Source organism: Lonchura striata, chromosome 4 (genome assembly GCF_050655825.1).
Source record: "Lonchura striata isolate lonStrDom1 chromosome 4, ASM5065582v1, whole genome shotgun sequence".
Taxonomy (NCBI): domain Eukaryota; kingdom Metazoa; phylum Chordata; class Aves; order Passeriformes; family Estrildidae; genus Lonchura; species Lonchura striata.
Genome location: NC_140706.1, coordinates 11,113,736 through 11,127,688, shown reverse-complemented (window position 1 = coordinate 11,127,688; position 13,953 = coordinate 11,113,736). Strand labels below are relative to the sequence as shown.

The following is a 13,953-nucleotide window of genomic DNA, read 5'->3' as shown; positions in this document are numbered from 1 at the left end:
GCCGCCGAGCCAGCGCCGGCCGGGGACGGCGGGAGGGGACAGCGGGGAGGGGACAGAGGGGAGGGGACGGCGAGGAGGGGACAGAGGGGAGGGGACGGCGGGCGGCACAGGCGGGGCCGGAGCAGCCGCCCGCTCCCACCGCCCCCAGCCCGGGCCCGCCCCGCGGGGAGGGGACGGCGCCGAGGCGGAGCCAGCGGAACAAAGGCGGGGCAGCGCTGCAGCCCCCGGGCAGCGCTGCAGCCCCCGGGCAGGTGAGCCGGAGTGCTCCTCGCGAGGCAGATGCTGGCAGATCAAACCTGGGCTGCTTGCCCCGGAGTAAAGCCTCCCGGGAGCTTGTTCCCCGAGTAAGTGCTGGAATACTGCGCTATCACAGGCAGCCCGTGCCCTGCCCATTCCTGCTCGGGAGATGCTGTGACCTGAGCACTGAGCAGTGGAGGAATAACATGGATTTGGGGCATAACGAGCATGTCTGCATTTATCTAAAATTTAAGCTCTTTTGTTGAAATGGTGTAAAATCATGCACTAACCCAACGCGGATTTAACACCTGGTTCCATCATTTTAGTTTAGCTTGATACAAACCAGATCTAAGCCAAGGTGAGACTAAGGTTTATGTTGATTAAACCTGAAGGCTTCAGTTTGTAGCAAAATTGCTGAACCTGGGTTACATAGGGGCAACCTGGGTTAACATGTTCCAACTTAGAGAAATCCCTTTATTTTCCTCTCTGTCCATACAGAAACTGAAAATCTGAGGTTACAGAAGAATGTCACTAAAGGAAGAATGTTAATAACAACCATTCTGTCTTTAGTCAGGCTCGGTGTCAGAACTCCTTTAACTTCAGCTGGATGCACAGGTGTGCTCTTGTGAGAAATATTTGGGGAACATTGGACATGCAAATGCATAATTCTGTACAACCTTACTTTGTACCATAGATTATGCAACTTGTTAAGCACCTTAAATTTTGATTAATAACATTTGGGTTGATCCGGCCTGGTTCAATGTGCTCTTCTGTCCTGTTTCATCATCCTCAGTCATTCCAAAGAAGGTTATACCAAAGGTAACAGGTTTGACCAGGGAAAATTCTATTTAGTCAGCATGTACGCTGTATGGCCACTTAGGATATGCATGAGATCTCTGTAGCCCAAAACAGGAGAGCTGAATTCACAGCCCAACCTTTTCAACAAGTATTACTTAGCCTAAAATCTCACTTTCAGCTGTTCTCTTTCTTGTATGCCTTTGGGTATGGGCAGGGAAGGACTTGCCTACTGGATGAGCTATTACAGCAGCAGCCTGCTCCTACCTGCCTTTTTCTATTCTGCTTGTTGGGAGTTGGTGGGGGAGGCTTTGGAATACTTAGAAGTAGTGATTTTTCAGGCAATAGTAAAGTGCTTAGCTGGTCTTGAAAAAATTAAACCACAGCTCCTCTTCTCCATGGTTCAATTGCTTGCAGCTATTGCGCTCTTTGAGCTACTTAATTTGTATCATGACCTGTAAAATATGATCTCTAGGGAGAACAATCCAATACTTTGCTATAAAAGCACAGCCCTTGGCTGCTGTGGAGCATGCAGTACCACAGATTTGTATGCTTGTAGTGAGCATTATTTGCTGGCTTTACTGCCTCTAGTTGTTTTGGTTGTTTTGTTTTGTTTTTTTTTTTAATTTTAATGCGCACATCACATTAAGTAACACTTCAGCCTCTGCATGCTGTAAGACACGCTGTGGTCTGTAAACAGGGTGCTTGGTTCTAGCAACACTTTGGAGTATTTCTTCCACAGAAATGTCCTAAAGAAACTAGGAAGCTGATCAGCAGAGAAACACAGATGAGACTCATCACAAGACCAACAAGAAAATAAGCACTTTGTGCCCTCTGTCAGATATGAAAGTGAGATAACTTAAGGGTTTGTCCTTAGGCTGTTGGAGAGAGTGGTTAAGACTTCATGTCTTGTGGTGGTAACTCCAAAGCAACTAAATAATGGGTTATCTATCATAAAGACAATCATCAGATAGCACAAGCTGTTCCTCATGGACAAACTCTTGGGCTGAAGGGCTCAAAAGGACTCTTTTCTTATTTGAATTTTTAGTTTTCACAATGCTACACTTCAAAATGGCATTACTCCTCCACGTTTTAGTTTGTACATATGCATTCTATAAGCTACTTCAGCTGAAAAATACAACTTAGTGATTAACTGAATTTCTTCCCTATGAATCTTTAATGACACTACTTAAATACAAATTCTATTTTATAGAATTAAAAAGAGCAGCATATAATTCACCTAGAACACAATATCATCAAAATAAATCAAGTGATTCCTAAAGAATTGCTTGCAGGGAAACTGAAGTCACATCATTAATAGGAAATCTGAGGTCCACAGTAACTGTACGTCATACTTTGCACCCAATAAACTTTTTAAACTAATCATCTTTAACACAAAGCAGCAGAAAGCAAATCTGTGTAAATGTCCCTATTTGAAATACGTCCTCCAGCTTGAAAAAGCACTTTTTAGCTTTAAGACCAAATATTCATGCAGTGTTCCAAACTGTCTTTATTCTTAATAATTCATTATAAAGTTCTACTCTATCAAGGCTAACTTCATTACTGTAGAAATAATCTTCACCACCTTTAGGCAGGACTTGGTGAAGCTTAGTCATAAAGATCCACAATCTTCCTGTAATCTTCTTAGCACTGGTTATCACAAAAGAAAAGAATCAGAGCAAAGAAAAATGAAATAATCAAGTAGTCCCAGTGGTAAGGTATCCAAATAGAGTTGTTTACAAGACTGGGACCTTAACCATCAGATAATCTGTAGTGTGTTGAGAAGAAAAGTCATGACAATGACAGACCATATTTATTATCTTTAGGATGTGCTTAAAAGAGTTATTTATGCATATTTTAAGGCTTTTCTTTTTCCCTTGGAAAATCAGCATTGGATGAAATCTGAGAAACACAAGCATGAGGAAAAAAAATCTCCAACCATTTGTTGTGATTTATGTCTTGTAAGGTATTCCAAGCAATTTGGATTTGGCTCATTTAAGTAATGTAAAAAGGCAGGAAAACAGTACTTTAGACATTTAGAGGTATGGGTCAGTTTTTAAAGATACACTCAATTCCACTTCAGATCTGCCTTGGACTGAGTCCATAACTTAACAACTCACTAGTTCAAGAGGCCCCAAAAATTCAGCAACATCCTATTGAGAAAACAAGTGTAAGAAAACCTACTGGATGCTCTAAGTCATGACTGGTATTCCCTGAAAGTCTGCTCAATAAGTTTCAGTAAGACCTTTCAAGGTGCTTGTACAAGTTCTTTTTTCCAGCACCTTAAAGTGAAATCATAGCTGTGGGGAAAAGCCTGTATCTTCTTGATATTTGGTATAAGACAGACTGTAAAAAAATTAGTTTGTTGGTTTTTTTTTTTTCTTTTTTTTTTCCCTTTTCTTTGGAAGGAGCAGACAAAAAAAGCCTACAAGTGGCAAAATGCTGACTTCATGTGAGACCCCAGAGTGCCCTGTGACACTGGTGTGGCAGGCAGGGGAGGTCAGGCTCAGGGAGCAAGCATCAGCTGTCCCTGATGTGTCCCACCTCCTGCCTCAGGTTGTATTGCCAGGGGGAGTGGATGTCTCAGGGCAGAGTGAAAAGCAGAAATCCTGTGCAATCTGGGCTGCCAAGAGATGGAGTGGCACTGCAGCAATTGCCACTCTCTTCAGTAAAATATATTGATGGCAGGATTTCAAAAGCAGGAGGCAAGGTAAGCCTTTTTAGAACAGAAACCATAATTTTTCAGTAAGGAAAACATCACTGTTTCTGAAGTTGTCTCAGACACTCAAGGCATTTACAGACTAGGAATAAATGTATTTTACAAATATAAAAAAGCTCTTGATAAAGATAGGGTATTTTTCCCTTTCTTATACTGTGATCCTGTTACAGCAGAATCTATTGTTAATAAGAACCTAATAGCATCTTTTCGATTTTTTTAAAAGAGTATAGTGAGTTATTTCTTCTTGGGTCCAACATAATTTCCAGGTCCACTGGGGGAAAAAGTAATTATATTTTAGATACACTTGAAAATTTTGTTTCAGGAATCTTATAGTACTGCGTACATATATGTGCCAAAAGGACTTACACAGCAGAAATGCCATTCACCTTTGTGCAAAAAGCAAATTTGAAAAAGTGTGCATTATAGAAACTTCAAGAGCAGGGATAATGCTGCTTTTCCACAATGCATAGGCCTCTCCTTACTCTCCACACAGGGAGGTCATGTCTGTAACAAAACTATCTGCAAGTAAATTCACAGTGATGTAAATACCTTAAATTAGGTTTTTGATTTGAATCAGGGCAAAGGAAGGAATCTATAAAAAAGGATAATATACATTTTACAGAACCTTCATGTGCAGGTAAAAATAGTTACTTTCCACTTATATTCTTCTGTTTGAACTAAACATAGGCAAACAAGCCTTCCTGCAATTTCAGTTTTGGAAGAAATTCTGTATCTGACCTTTGTGCTCTGGTGCAGGTATGAATGCCAGTGATTTCAGTGGGATTAGCATTTAGTTACTGACATTTTCAAAATACTATGCTAACATCCCTTTATTAAATGCATATTAAACCCTCAGAATCACTGAAAAGTAGCTCTGCCTTTGGGTATTAGTAACTTGAAAAAAAAAATTCCTATTCATGTAATTTTACTGCTTATAAATTTAAATTTTATATTAAAGTTGAATACAGTAGGGGAAGATTTCCTCTAATTCTTGCCTCCTTGGCCTGGTTTTCTTTGAATGCAAGCAACATTGGGGCAAAAATAGGATCTTATTGAAAGATAAATTTTAACTTCTATTCTGTATTTATGTTGTCTCCTGTGCCATTTAAAATGGAGTAAATTATTTCAGTAGTCTGTGATTACTACATTATTTTTATTGCACTATAATCAGTTATCATACCCAAAAAAGGGATTAAGACAAAAAAATGCAATTTGAAGAATTTGATCCTTATACAGCAACTTATACAGTCCTCCTGGCACTGCCATCTGTCAAAAATTAATTGTCAGATGAAGAATGTCTAGTATAAAATTGGGAAAAAAATGGAGAGCTCAAAGTGTTTCTGCTCCATATCCGTAACTCGAGAGCATTTTATTTAAGCCTGACTAGCAGACTTATCAAGTGGCATGAACAGGTTTAACCCTGTTCCTCAAATGAATTATTCCAGGTCAGAGAACTGAAAGGAAGTTCAGGCAGATCATTAACAACCTCAGGTGTTTAATTTGCTATCAATCGTGGTGCTTTCTTAATTATCAGTTAATAGAAAAAAATTTATAGTAGTTGAAATAATGACTCATGTCAGAGTTCAGAATCATGTCCACTTGAATGGAAAAAAAACCCCAGCAATCTGCAAGAGTGAGATGTGAGGTTAGGTCAAGCAAGGCATCAACATAATGTAGATTAGTAACAAAAAAAGTCAAAGACATTCTCAATTTTCTTCTTCTCCACATCCCCCACACCCCCCAAAAAAAAAAAATTATAGTGCTTGATATATCATGAGAAATAGGAAGCTTTTATTCTGTCAGACCATTCTAGAACACAAGGTACAAAGGGCTGAGAGAAATTTGAAGAACTATCAAGGGCAAAGAAAGGTTTTAATCTCAAAAGAAATAAAATCATTGCATATATTAGTGGAGAGACAAGGTAGAGGATGTAATAAAATAATGTATCATAGCAAATGGACAAAACAGATCAACAGCAAATCATCCATGACACAAATGTAACCAGATTCAAAACCAGAAATCAACGCTATCCAGACTTGTAACAACAGGCAAATATGTAATAGCTGGGATACTCATGCCCAACTGTGATACATTTACCTGTGTGGGACACGATGCTTTTGCCTGGTTTTGGTTTCCTCCTGATCCCTCTGGAGCTGCTGCTTGTCCAGGCTGGCAGGGAAGGACTGGCTGCTGCCAACAGCCCGGCTGCCGCAGACTTCTGTCCATTACAAACATGGAACCCACCTGCTGACACCTACCTGTGGGCACAGATGTCAAACACCAAGGGGAAGGAAGAAAATGTCCTAAATCATGGAAAGTAGCAGCATTTAGATCTAATTTCTAACTGTAACTCACAGAGATGGTGGTTGTGAGGAGGCAGTAACAACCTGCTGCAATAACACAACAAACTGCGATTTGCTGTGGCTGTTTCACCTGTGAGTTAAGCTACTGAGATCTTGCTTTTCATGGCCATCTGCTTTTACTAAGTACCTTTTCTAACACGGCTTTTCACAGGCTAGAAAAAGTGAGAAGGGATACAAAGACTCAAAAAGCCTGAGCCAGCACCTCCTATGCGCTTTTAAAAATTTAACCATACCACAGAGGCAGCTTGGATATAACAAAAAGATGCAATCTTCCAGTATAAATTTACATGTACAAGAGAGTCACATCTGTCATTCTGATATTAATAACAGCCATCTTTTTTTTTTTTTTTTTTTAATACTCAAGATATATGAAAAATAGTAGCCACAGCTGTGACCTGTCAAGTAATCACATTGGTCAAAGGTCAGTTGAGGTCTTGGGAAGCTTATAAAGTGATCCTGTCCTTTTTCTCACACACAAATCAAAAGGGCAGGAGAATATGAATATAAGGATGTTCTGAAGCTTATGCACCAGAGTTGAGTGCCAGACAGAAGTGCCTGGGATCTCATCCAGTTCATCTTCAAATAACAGAACAGAATCTTCCTGCAGATATGTGAAAAGGTTAGTAAAATAATTGGTCTGTCTTGGTCACACTTGGGAAATGTTAAATAGATGGTTTCTCCAAATGAAAATGTGGAATGTAAAACCAGGCATCTCTCTTGGTCTGAACTGTAACTTTCTTGCCCATGTAAAATTAGCCTTTTCTCAGAGGGTTATTAGATTCCAGGTACTGTCTCACAACAATGCATTTTCTTGTTTCTGCAATTACAGGTTTCAGAGTTCTCCCCTGAACCATGAGGAAAAGAAATAGCAGAAGGTCAGAGAAAAATGTCCAGCCTTCCCAGACAGCTAGAATGGTAACCTCGCATGCCTGGTTTCCTAGCTGGAATTGTCGGTCAGATATTCCTTCAGCAACCACAAAACCCCACATATTCCTTTGTCTCAAAGACTGTGATAATGAAATGCTGTCTCTTTCATTGCTAAGTTTGAGACATGTCTTCTTTAAAATACATGAGGTGAGAATTAGGTCATACATAGGGCTGACATGAGCAGCTGAGACATACAGCTCAGATCCAAGAATGAAAATGAAATCTCTGACAGAATTCCCCTGCTTCTTGTATACATATCAAAATAAGTTTCTCAAAGAGAGAAACTTCTCTTTTGAGCTGTATAACCATATCTATACTTATGAAAATGCTGAAAGGCAGCATGTCCTTGAAAACAAGAATATAGAACACTTAATAACTCTAAAGAGCATTATCTGAAAACAGCCTATGATTTGTTGAGACTCAGTTTTTTACTGCCAACACCAGACCACACTATCAGATGGAACATTCTGGCAAAGTCTTATCTCATTACTCTGAATGCCTTTTCCATTTCATAATACTACATAAGATTAGCATATGGAATCTTATTAAAATAAACCTGAATATTTACTACCCACATATCAGTCTATCCACATTTAATTAGACACTCAAAGTTCCTGAAAGAAAACAACATGCCTGAAATTCCAATTCTGCAATTTTTAAAACATGACAGATTTTGGAAACAGGAATCTTGCACTCTCTGGTATACCATGGTTTATGGAGTTTAGGTGATGTACAGACAACTTAGCAGTGAAGTAAATCACAATGCTACTCACTTTATGGTCCTTTTACACTGGTATATTTAGCTGGTGCCAAATCCAGCACACAATATCATACTGTAAATGTGAATTTAGAGAGCATAACTGAATAGGTCAGTACCATATGAGAGTAGATGCTTTAAATATGGAGTGATGCACTGGCATGTATCATGTGAAAACACAAACAGCTTACTGAGCTGTGCCACCTTTGCACGGAACAGACATCTACAGACCATTTCAAACTTTCATGGAAATGAAATAAGGACACACAAGAGTACTTCATCTAAAGTCAGCAAAGGTTTTGTGTATGGAAGCCAAAATTCCATTTTGGTTTTGGCTGGTAGTAGGAACGTATGTTGATAAACTGACTGTCTTCTAAAACATTTTTGCGTGTTTGGCATTGAATGCATGCCTGTTTAGTGAATAGTATAATGAGCACAAAAAATTACTGTGTTCAGGAGTTTTGTGAGATCTGTGCAACTCAAAGTACTTTCCTGAATGCTTGAGAGTGATTTGGTAACATGGTCTAGGAACTGCCAGTGGTTTTAAGATTGGTATTCTACCAATTGGAAAAAACTGGTTATGTCCCCCAATAGACTGTAGGCATAGAATTAATTTAATCCAAGATTAGGTAGCCTGCAGTGTGTTCTTCTGCAGAGGGATTGCTTTTCTTTATATTCAGTGGACATGAATATGATTGGGGCAATTCATCTTGCATTTTGAACATTAGGATGTGAATGAAGAGCTTTTTTTCTCCTCACTGACCATAAAAGGAAGCATAGAATGATAAAGGAATTTGTCTGCAAATATAGAAAGAGGAAGGGGTACAACTCCTAATGGAGTTGGGCATTGTGGTAAGAACTAATCCTCATGAGCTAAAAAATCTAGATGGAGGTATATTAAACAAAAATTCTACCTGATTTAGCTCAGGCAGGACGAGGACCTTCAAGAGACAATTTTAAGGCTTGACATTATAAGAGATGAACTGTCCCAAAACAGTGTAAATGGGTCACACCTCACATGAGCTCAGCATCCTCACTTGTAATCAGCCACACATCTACTGGTGCATAAAACAGTAGAGCAGCACAGAGCTGTTGATTGCCTGTGGTGCTCAGTAATGCACTTTTTCCTTCAGCATAGGTTGAATCTTACACCAGTACAAAAGCTGCTGTGGTTAAAAAAATTTCAAATTACTTATGAAAATCCATACTAAACCTGATCTGCACTGATACGTGGATTTCTTTGATCAACCTGAGATTTTCTTAATCACTGAGAAGATGTCTGTAATCAATATGATGTCCCAGGAATGTGTGGATGAGAAGATCGGCAACGTCAGACTTCCTCATAATAGTTCTCCAGTCAATTATTCTCCTGGATTTAGTTTTTCTTAGTTGCAATGGATCCTGCTGGTCACATTTTGGATTGGCCCGTTTCAATGGGCTGCCAGTTTTCTCAAAACAATGCAACAAGATACTTGAGGCTGAAGAGCCTCATGGATGTGGTCTACACAAGATTGGGAGCTGTCATTTGAAACTGGCTAATGACTCTCCACACAGGCTGGTGGTTCTGTACATCACCAGCATAAGCAACTTTTGCTTGCTGAGATGTGACAGCTGCTTGACAGATTGTTTAAATCAAGACTTTACAATAAATTGACATTCAGAAGTACACTCAATGCTCTCCTCAGTGAGCAAATTTAATGCAAATTAGATATTATTTACATTAGTTAATGGGAAGACCCTATCCAAAGCAGCAATATGATCTAAAAAAATTATACACACATTAGCAAAGTCATTCAGTTATGTCTTTGTTTTAATGAATTTTTTTAAACATTTTTATCATCAGACAAAACATTTAGGTAATGAGAAAATATTTATTTCCAACAGCATGGACTTTGAAAGTAAGTTGGAAGAAGGCATGTTCAATGCTATGATTTTTCCAATGCTGGGTCAGTTGAAATAGTGTTTTGTAGTGCATATATTAACCAGTTACCTTAAGGAAATGCAAAAAGACATAGTGAAGTAGGAGGTGAGTACAAACATCCAAGGCAGTAAAAATGCAGAATACTGACACATGGCTGAAAAATGTACTTTTTGTAATGCTCATTTAGTATCACAAAAACCTAACAACTCACTTTAAAACATTCTTTGTCAGCAACCATACCTCTGACCAAATGAAACTATTAAATTTAATACAGTCTTTCAGCTGGAAGAGATATTAAGGTCTAACACTTATATCAAATGCTTAGATTTTGTTAGCTTTGCTTGTTATTTAAGATAGTTTCAAGGTACTGCACCAGTATCACATAGTTTGGTTTTTTTCAAATTGACTTGTACAGAAACATGCAAATAGTAATGCATGAGGGTTTTATGGATTTGATTCTAATTGTCTGTATTATTGATAGAGCACACCAAGCTTTTTTTGTTACATTTTATGCTGAACTGTTCCATTTCCACATCTACCAAATGCCATCACAATTCTCAGGGCTCACTGTGTAAAGCTGGAAAGTTGAGAAAGTAAGAATGCCTTCACTTAGGACATATATAAATGAAAATAATTCTTTTATAGATAGATCTATCTATCTACATAGTAATTAAGATTACATGGTATTTTATCAGCATGAAATGTAAAAAAAAAACATTCTTCAAACACCCCAAGCTAGTAGGAAAACACAGTCAACTGGCACAATACACTCTTCAACCAGTTTTGCATAAGGCTTCAGTTTTCCTGATGAATGGAACTAAATCTTAGTAGGTCTGTATACATTTTAGTAATTATAACTGTTTTATGTCACAATATATTCTTAATAAAATAAAAACTCTGGTGTTGTAATTAAAGATAGCTAGTTACCTTCTAGACAAATACTATCTTTTAAAGAGTACACTGTGTTTAAATATAAGAAGTAGAATTAAGGTGCTTCCATATTTCTGCTTTCATTCTTAAAAAGTACCACAGATAAACAACTGCAATAATTGCTTGCGGATATGCTTTTCTTTGGCTTCTACCATATTTTTAATAGCATCTGATCCCCTGCTGGAAAATTACTTACTTGATTTTGTAAAAATTGCATTATAAAACTGAATGAAACAAAATGTTGGATGTATTTCCTGTGTACAGATACACTTTTTTCTCTTCCTTTCAGAATTTCCATTTGCATCAAGCAACAAATGCAAGCAACAATAAATTTAAAGCTAGATTTTTTGCACATTGTAAACTGGGTAGGACCAGGAGTTACTGACAAAACCAGCTGGAAATGCAAGATTAGCAAATTCTCTGTATCCCAACACATTACCATCTAATCTGTCTTGTTTCCCTGACACATACTAACACAATGAAGCTGGACAATGGTTCAACAGCAAGTGCATGTGATAGTTCTGGCAAGACTATTTTTGTTTTGATTAAGCACATATTTTATCCGGGAGGGTTTAGAAAAGCAGGGCCTTTTTCTTCAGGTCATTCCGCTTCCAAAGTGCCAGACGATCAAATTCCTCAATACTCATTTTGAAGACTTCCTGGAACTCTTCAGGGGATAAATGCCTCTTGAAAATGAAAATACAAAAGATATCATTAAGCTTGTCTGTGCACAGGAATATTGCTGCCCTAAGTTTTAAAACACACTACAAAAAAATGCATCAGGGTTTGCATTTAAATTCCAAAATTGTTTCTGGAAGAGACTGCATCAAAACCAAATGAGGTCAGAGTAGCTGGGAAATGAAATTATTGATAGCAATACTGACTTTTGAAAAAAAGTAATCTTTTCAATATAGTTCTAACTGAACAGAAGACATGGTTTTTGGGAAAAAGTATGTTTATTCAGGGTGCCTGATGACAGAGCACACTGAGACAAATTCAAGTTATTCCAGGACTTAAGAGAGATTGATAACAATGTAATTTTAGACTTCGATTTGTTTTGCCTTGATCTTTAATGAAAGCACTGGACACCACACGGGTCCACTAATAGCAACCTTGTAACAAAGGAGAGAGCATACTGCTAAATTCTGAAATCCAAAATGTGCTCATCCATGGGGAGAGACTCTAGTCAGAAGTTAAGGCTGGATAAAGCAGGGGGTTTTTAAATGTCAAGAAATACGCTTCTATTTGATGTTTTCATGCTTTAATATAAAAAAAAATAAAAAAGAGATCGAGAAAAAGGGAAGAAATCCAACATAAAGAATTGGAAGGAGGTAGGGTAACAATTCCCTAGCAATTATTAGCATCCACACAGAAAAGACAGAAAAGGTAAATATGTGAGTGAATTCAGTAAACTTTCACTTGCCATTTATTAACAATGACTTCATCTTTGTAATGTAATTTACTCAAGAAAACTAAAGAAATTGTTTGTAAGAAGTCATTATATATAATTACTTTGGATGGTTATCATGGGTTCTTGTTTCTTAAGAAAGGACAGACTTGTTTTGGTTTTTTTTAACAGGACTTGTTTTTTTCCCTTAAGATTCCACATATTCAGAACAACAGTGACTAAGATCTTGGAACTGAGCCTTCACTTTTCATTTGACAAATGACAGCAACCCACCATAAGCGCTGCTCATAGCATGGAACAAACACACCGTACATATTTCGCAAAGGAGATCATTTTTCACAAGAAAATGAGCAACATCTGACAATGTATTTTAGAAACAATCTCTCACTGACAGAATTTAATTCTCTTGGACTCAGAAAGAAAAAGTAACTTCTCTCTGCATTATTTTTTTTTAGAATATTTTTCTGTTAATCCAGTGGACAAATACAAGTAAGTTTAACTTTAGCAACTCCCTACAGCAAGGAACATGTCTGTAGGCTGTAGGATTGAAAAAGAAGTCTGGATGAGCAAAGTGTGTAATATTTTACTTTATTTTACTTTCTAGGTTGTGGGTAACACTTGAGACATCTCCTCACTCAGGAGAAAGCAGTGGCAAACTGTAGTTCTTACTCAGAAAAAGAGAAAGCCTACATACCCTTGCAGGTAAAGCTACTTTGCCAATCTTCCAAAACATAGAAAATTACATAAAACTTTAAAAGGACTATTTTGTTCACCATTTTTCTTTCCCTGAGGTAATTTACACCATGTATTACAAGAAACTGCTGTGGTCTCATTAGATCTGAGAGGTCAGTGGAGGAAAACTCAAGGAGCCCTAAATCACCCCTTTCCTCCAGAGTGCCAAACACTTGCTACATCTTTCCCTCCTAATGAAGCTTGCCAACCATCTCAGTACCAGCTGTGCAATTCCCCCTTCCCTCCCCAATGTTGTACTTTGCCATTTATCCTTTTGCTTTGCCCTCAGGCTTAGTGAGCCTTCCATCCACACGCAGCTTCCCAAGCCAGAATGAATTAGCTCTGCACTGTGCTCCTCTGCCTGTGCCCAGATCACACCACCTTCATTCTTTGCATACACTCATTTTCTGTCTTTTATAACTAAGTTTTGTTTGATAACAGCACCATTTTTTCCTCCTCCAAGAAGTCTGCCTGGTCCAAAAGCAGGTGACAGTTTCCAGCCCAGGGACAAAGTGACTGAGATGGGAAAGGCATAAGCTCACATATTTCCACATCCATCCAATTTGAAAGTTTCTTTGCTTTTAATTTTTTTCCCACATATGCCCTCATCTCAAGGACTAACAAACTGACTTCCATATTAGCAGATTCTTACTCCATCAATGCTTTATCCACATGCAGAAATAATTCTGGTAGGAGGGAACATTTTCCCTTTGGTGTGAACTCTCTCTGAGAATGCCAGTCTGTCCCCAGTGTAATATATTTTCAGCTGCTGTCCCTGCATCTTAGAAACTTTCACCATACCCTGCTTAAGCACCATGGGCTCTAGATTTGGGACTGACCCTAGAAGCAGCAATGACTTAAGTTCTGTCTTCAAATTTGGAATAAAACCTTGGTCCCAGAATGATGTCATCAAACTGGCAAAGCTTCAAATAAAAGCAATCAAAGTAATCATGGGTTGCAGTTTGATTTACAAGGAAACACTAAAAGGCCAAAGTATGTCTAAGCTCAGCCAAATGATGACTAAGGTAAAATATGGTAATATCTACAAGTATTTGAAGGGTCTAAACACCAGGGGAATACACCAGTGTGAGAAGTTTATGGTCACACTTTTCTATGTATATGTGATGCTAAATTTTGCCTGCACTATTGTTGGGTCTTTCCTTA

The 13,953-nt window shown here is 38.2% G+C and overlaps 1 protein-coding gene across 15 annotated transcripts in view; it reads right to left on the bottom strand.

Annotated features, from left to right (window-relative positions):
- Window positions 1–9,590: 9,590 nt before the first annotated feature.
- The window catches only part of ABLIM2 (actin binding LIM protein family member 2), a 127,238-nt gene continuing 122,875 nt past the window's right edge, over window positions 9,591–13,953 (bottom strand). For all 15 annotated transcript variants that reach the window (XM_021550652.3, XM_085578511.1, XM_021550655.3 and 12 more), the window contains one exon: window positions 9,591–11,335. In XM_021550652.3, the coding sequence (XP_021406327.2) occupies window positions 11,222–11,335 (114 nt within the window). In that variant the 3' untranslated portion in view covers window positions 9,591–11,221. The remainder of the gene's footprint in view (window positions 11,336–13,953) is intronic.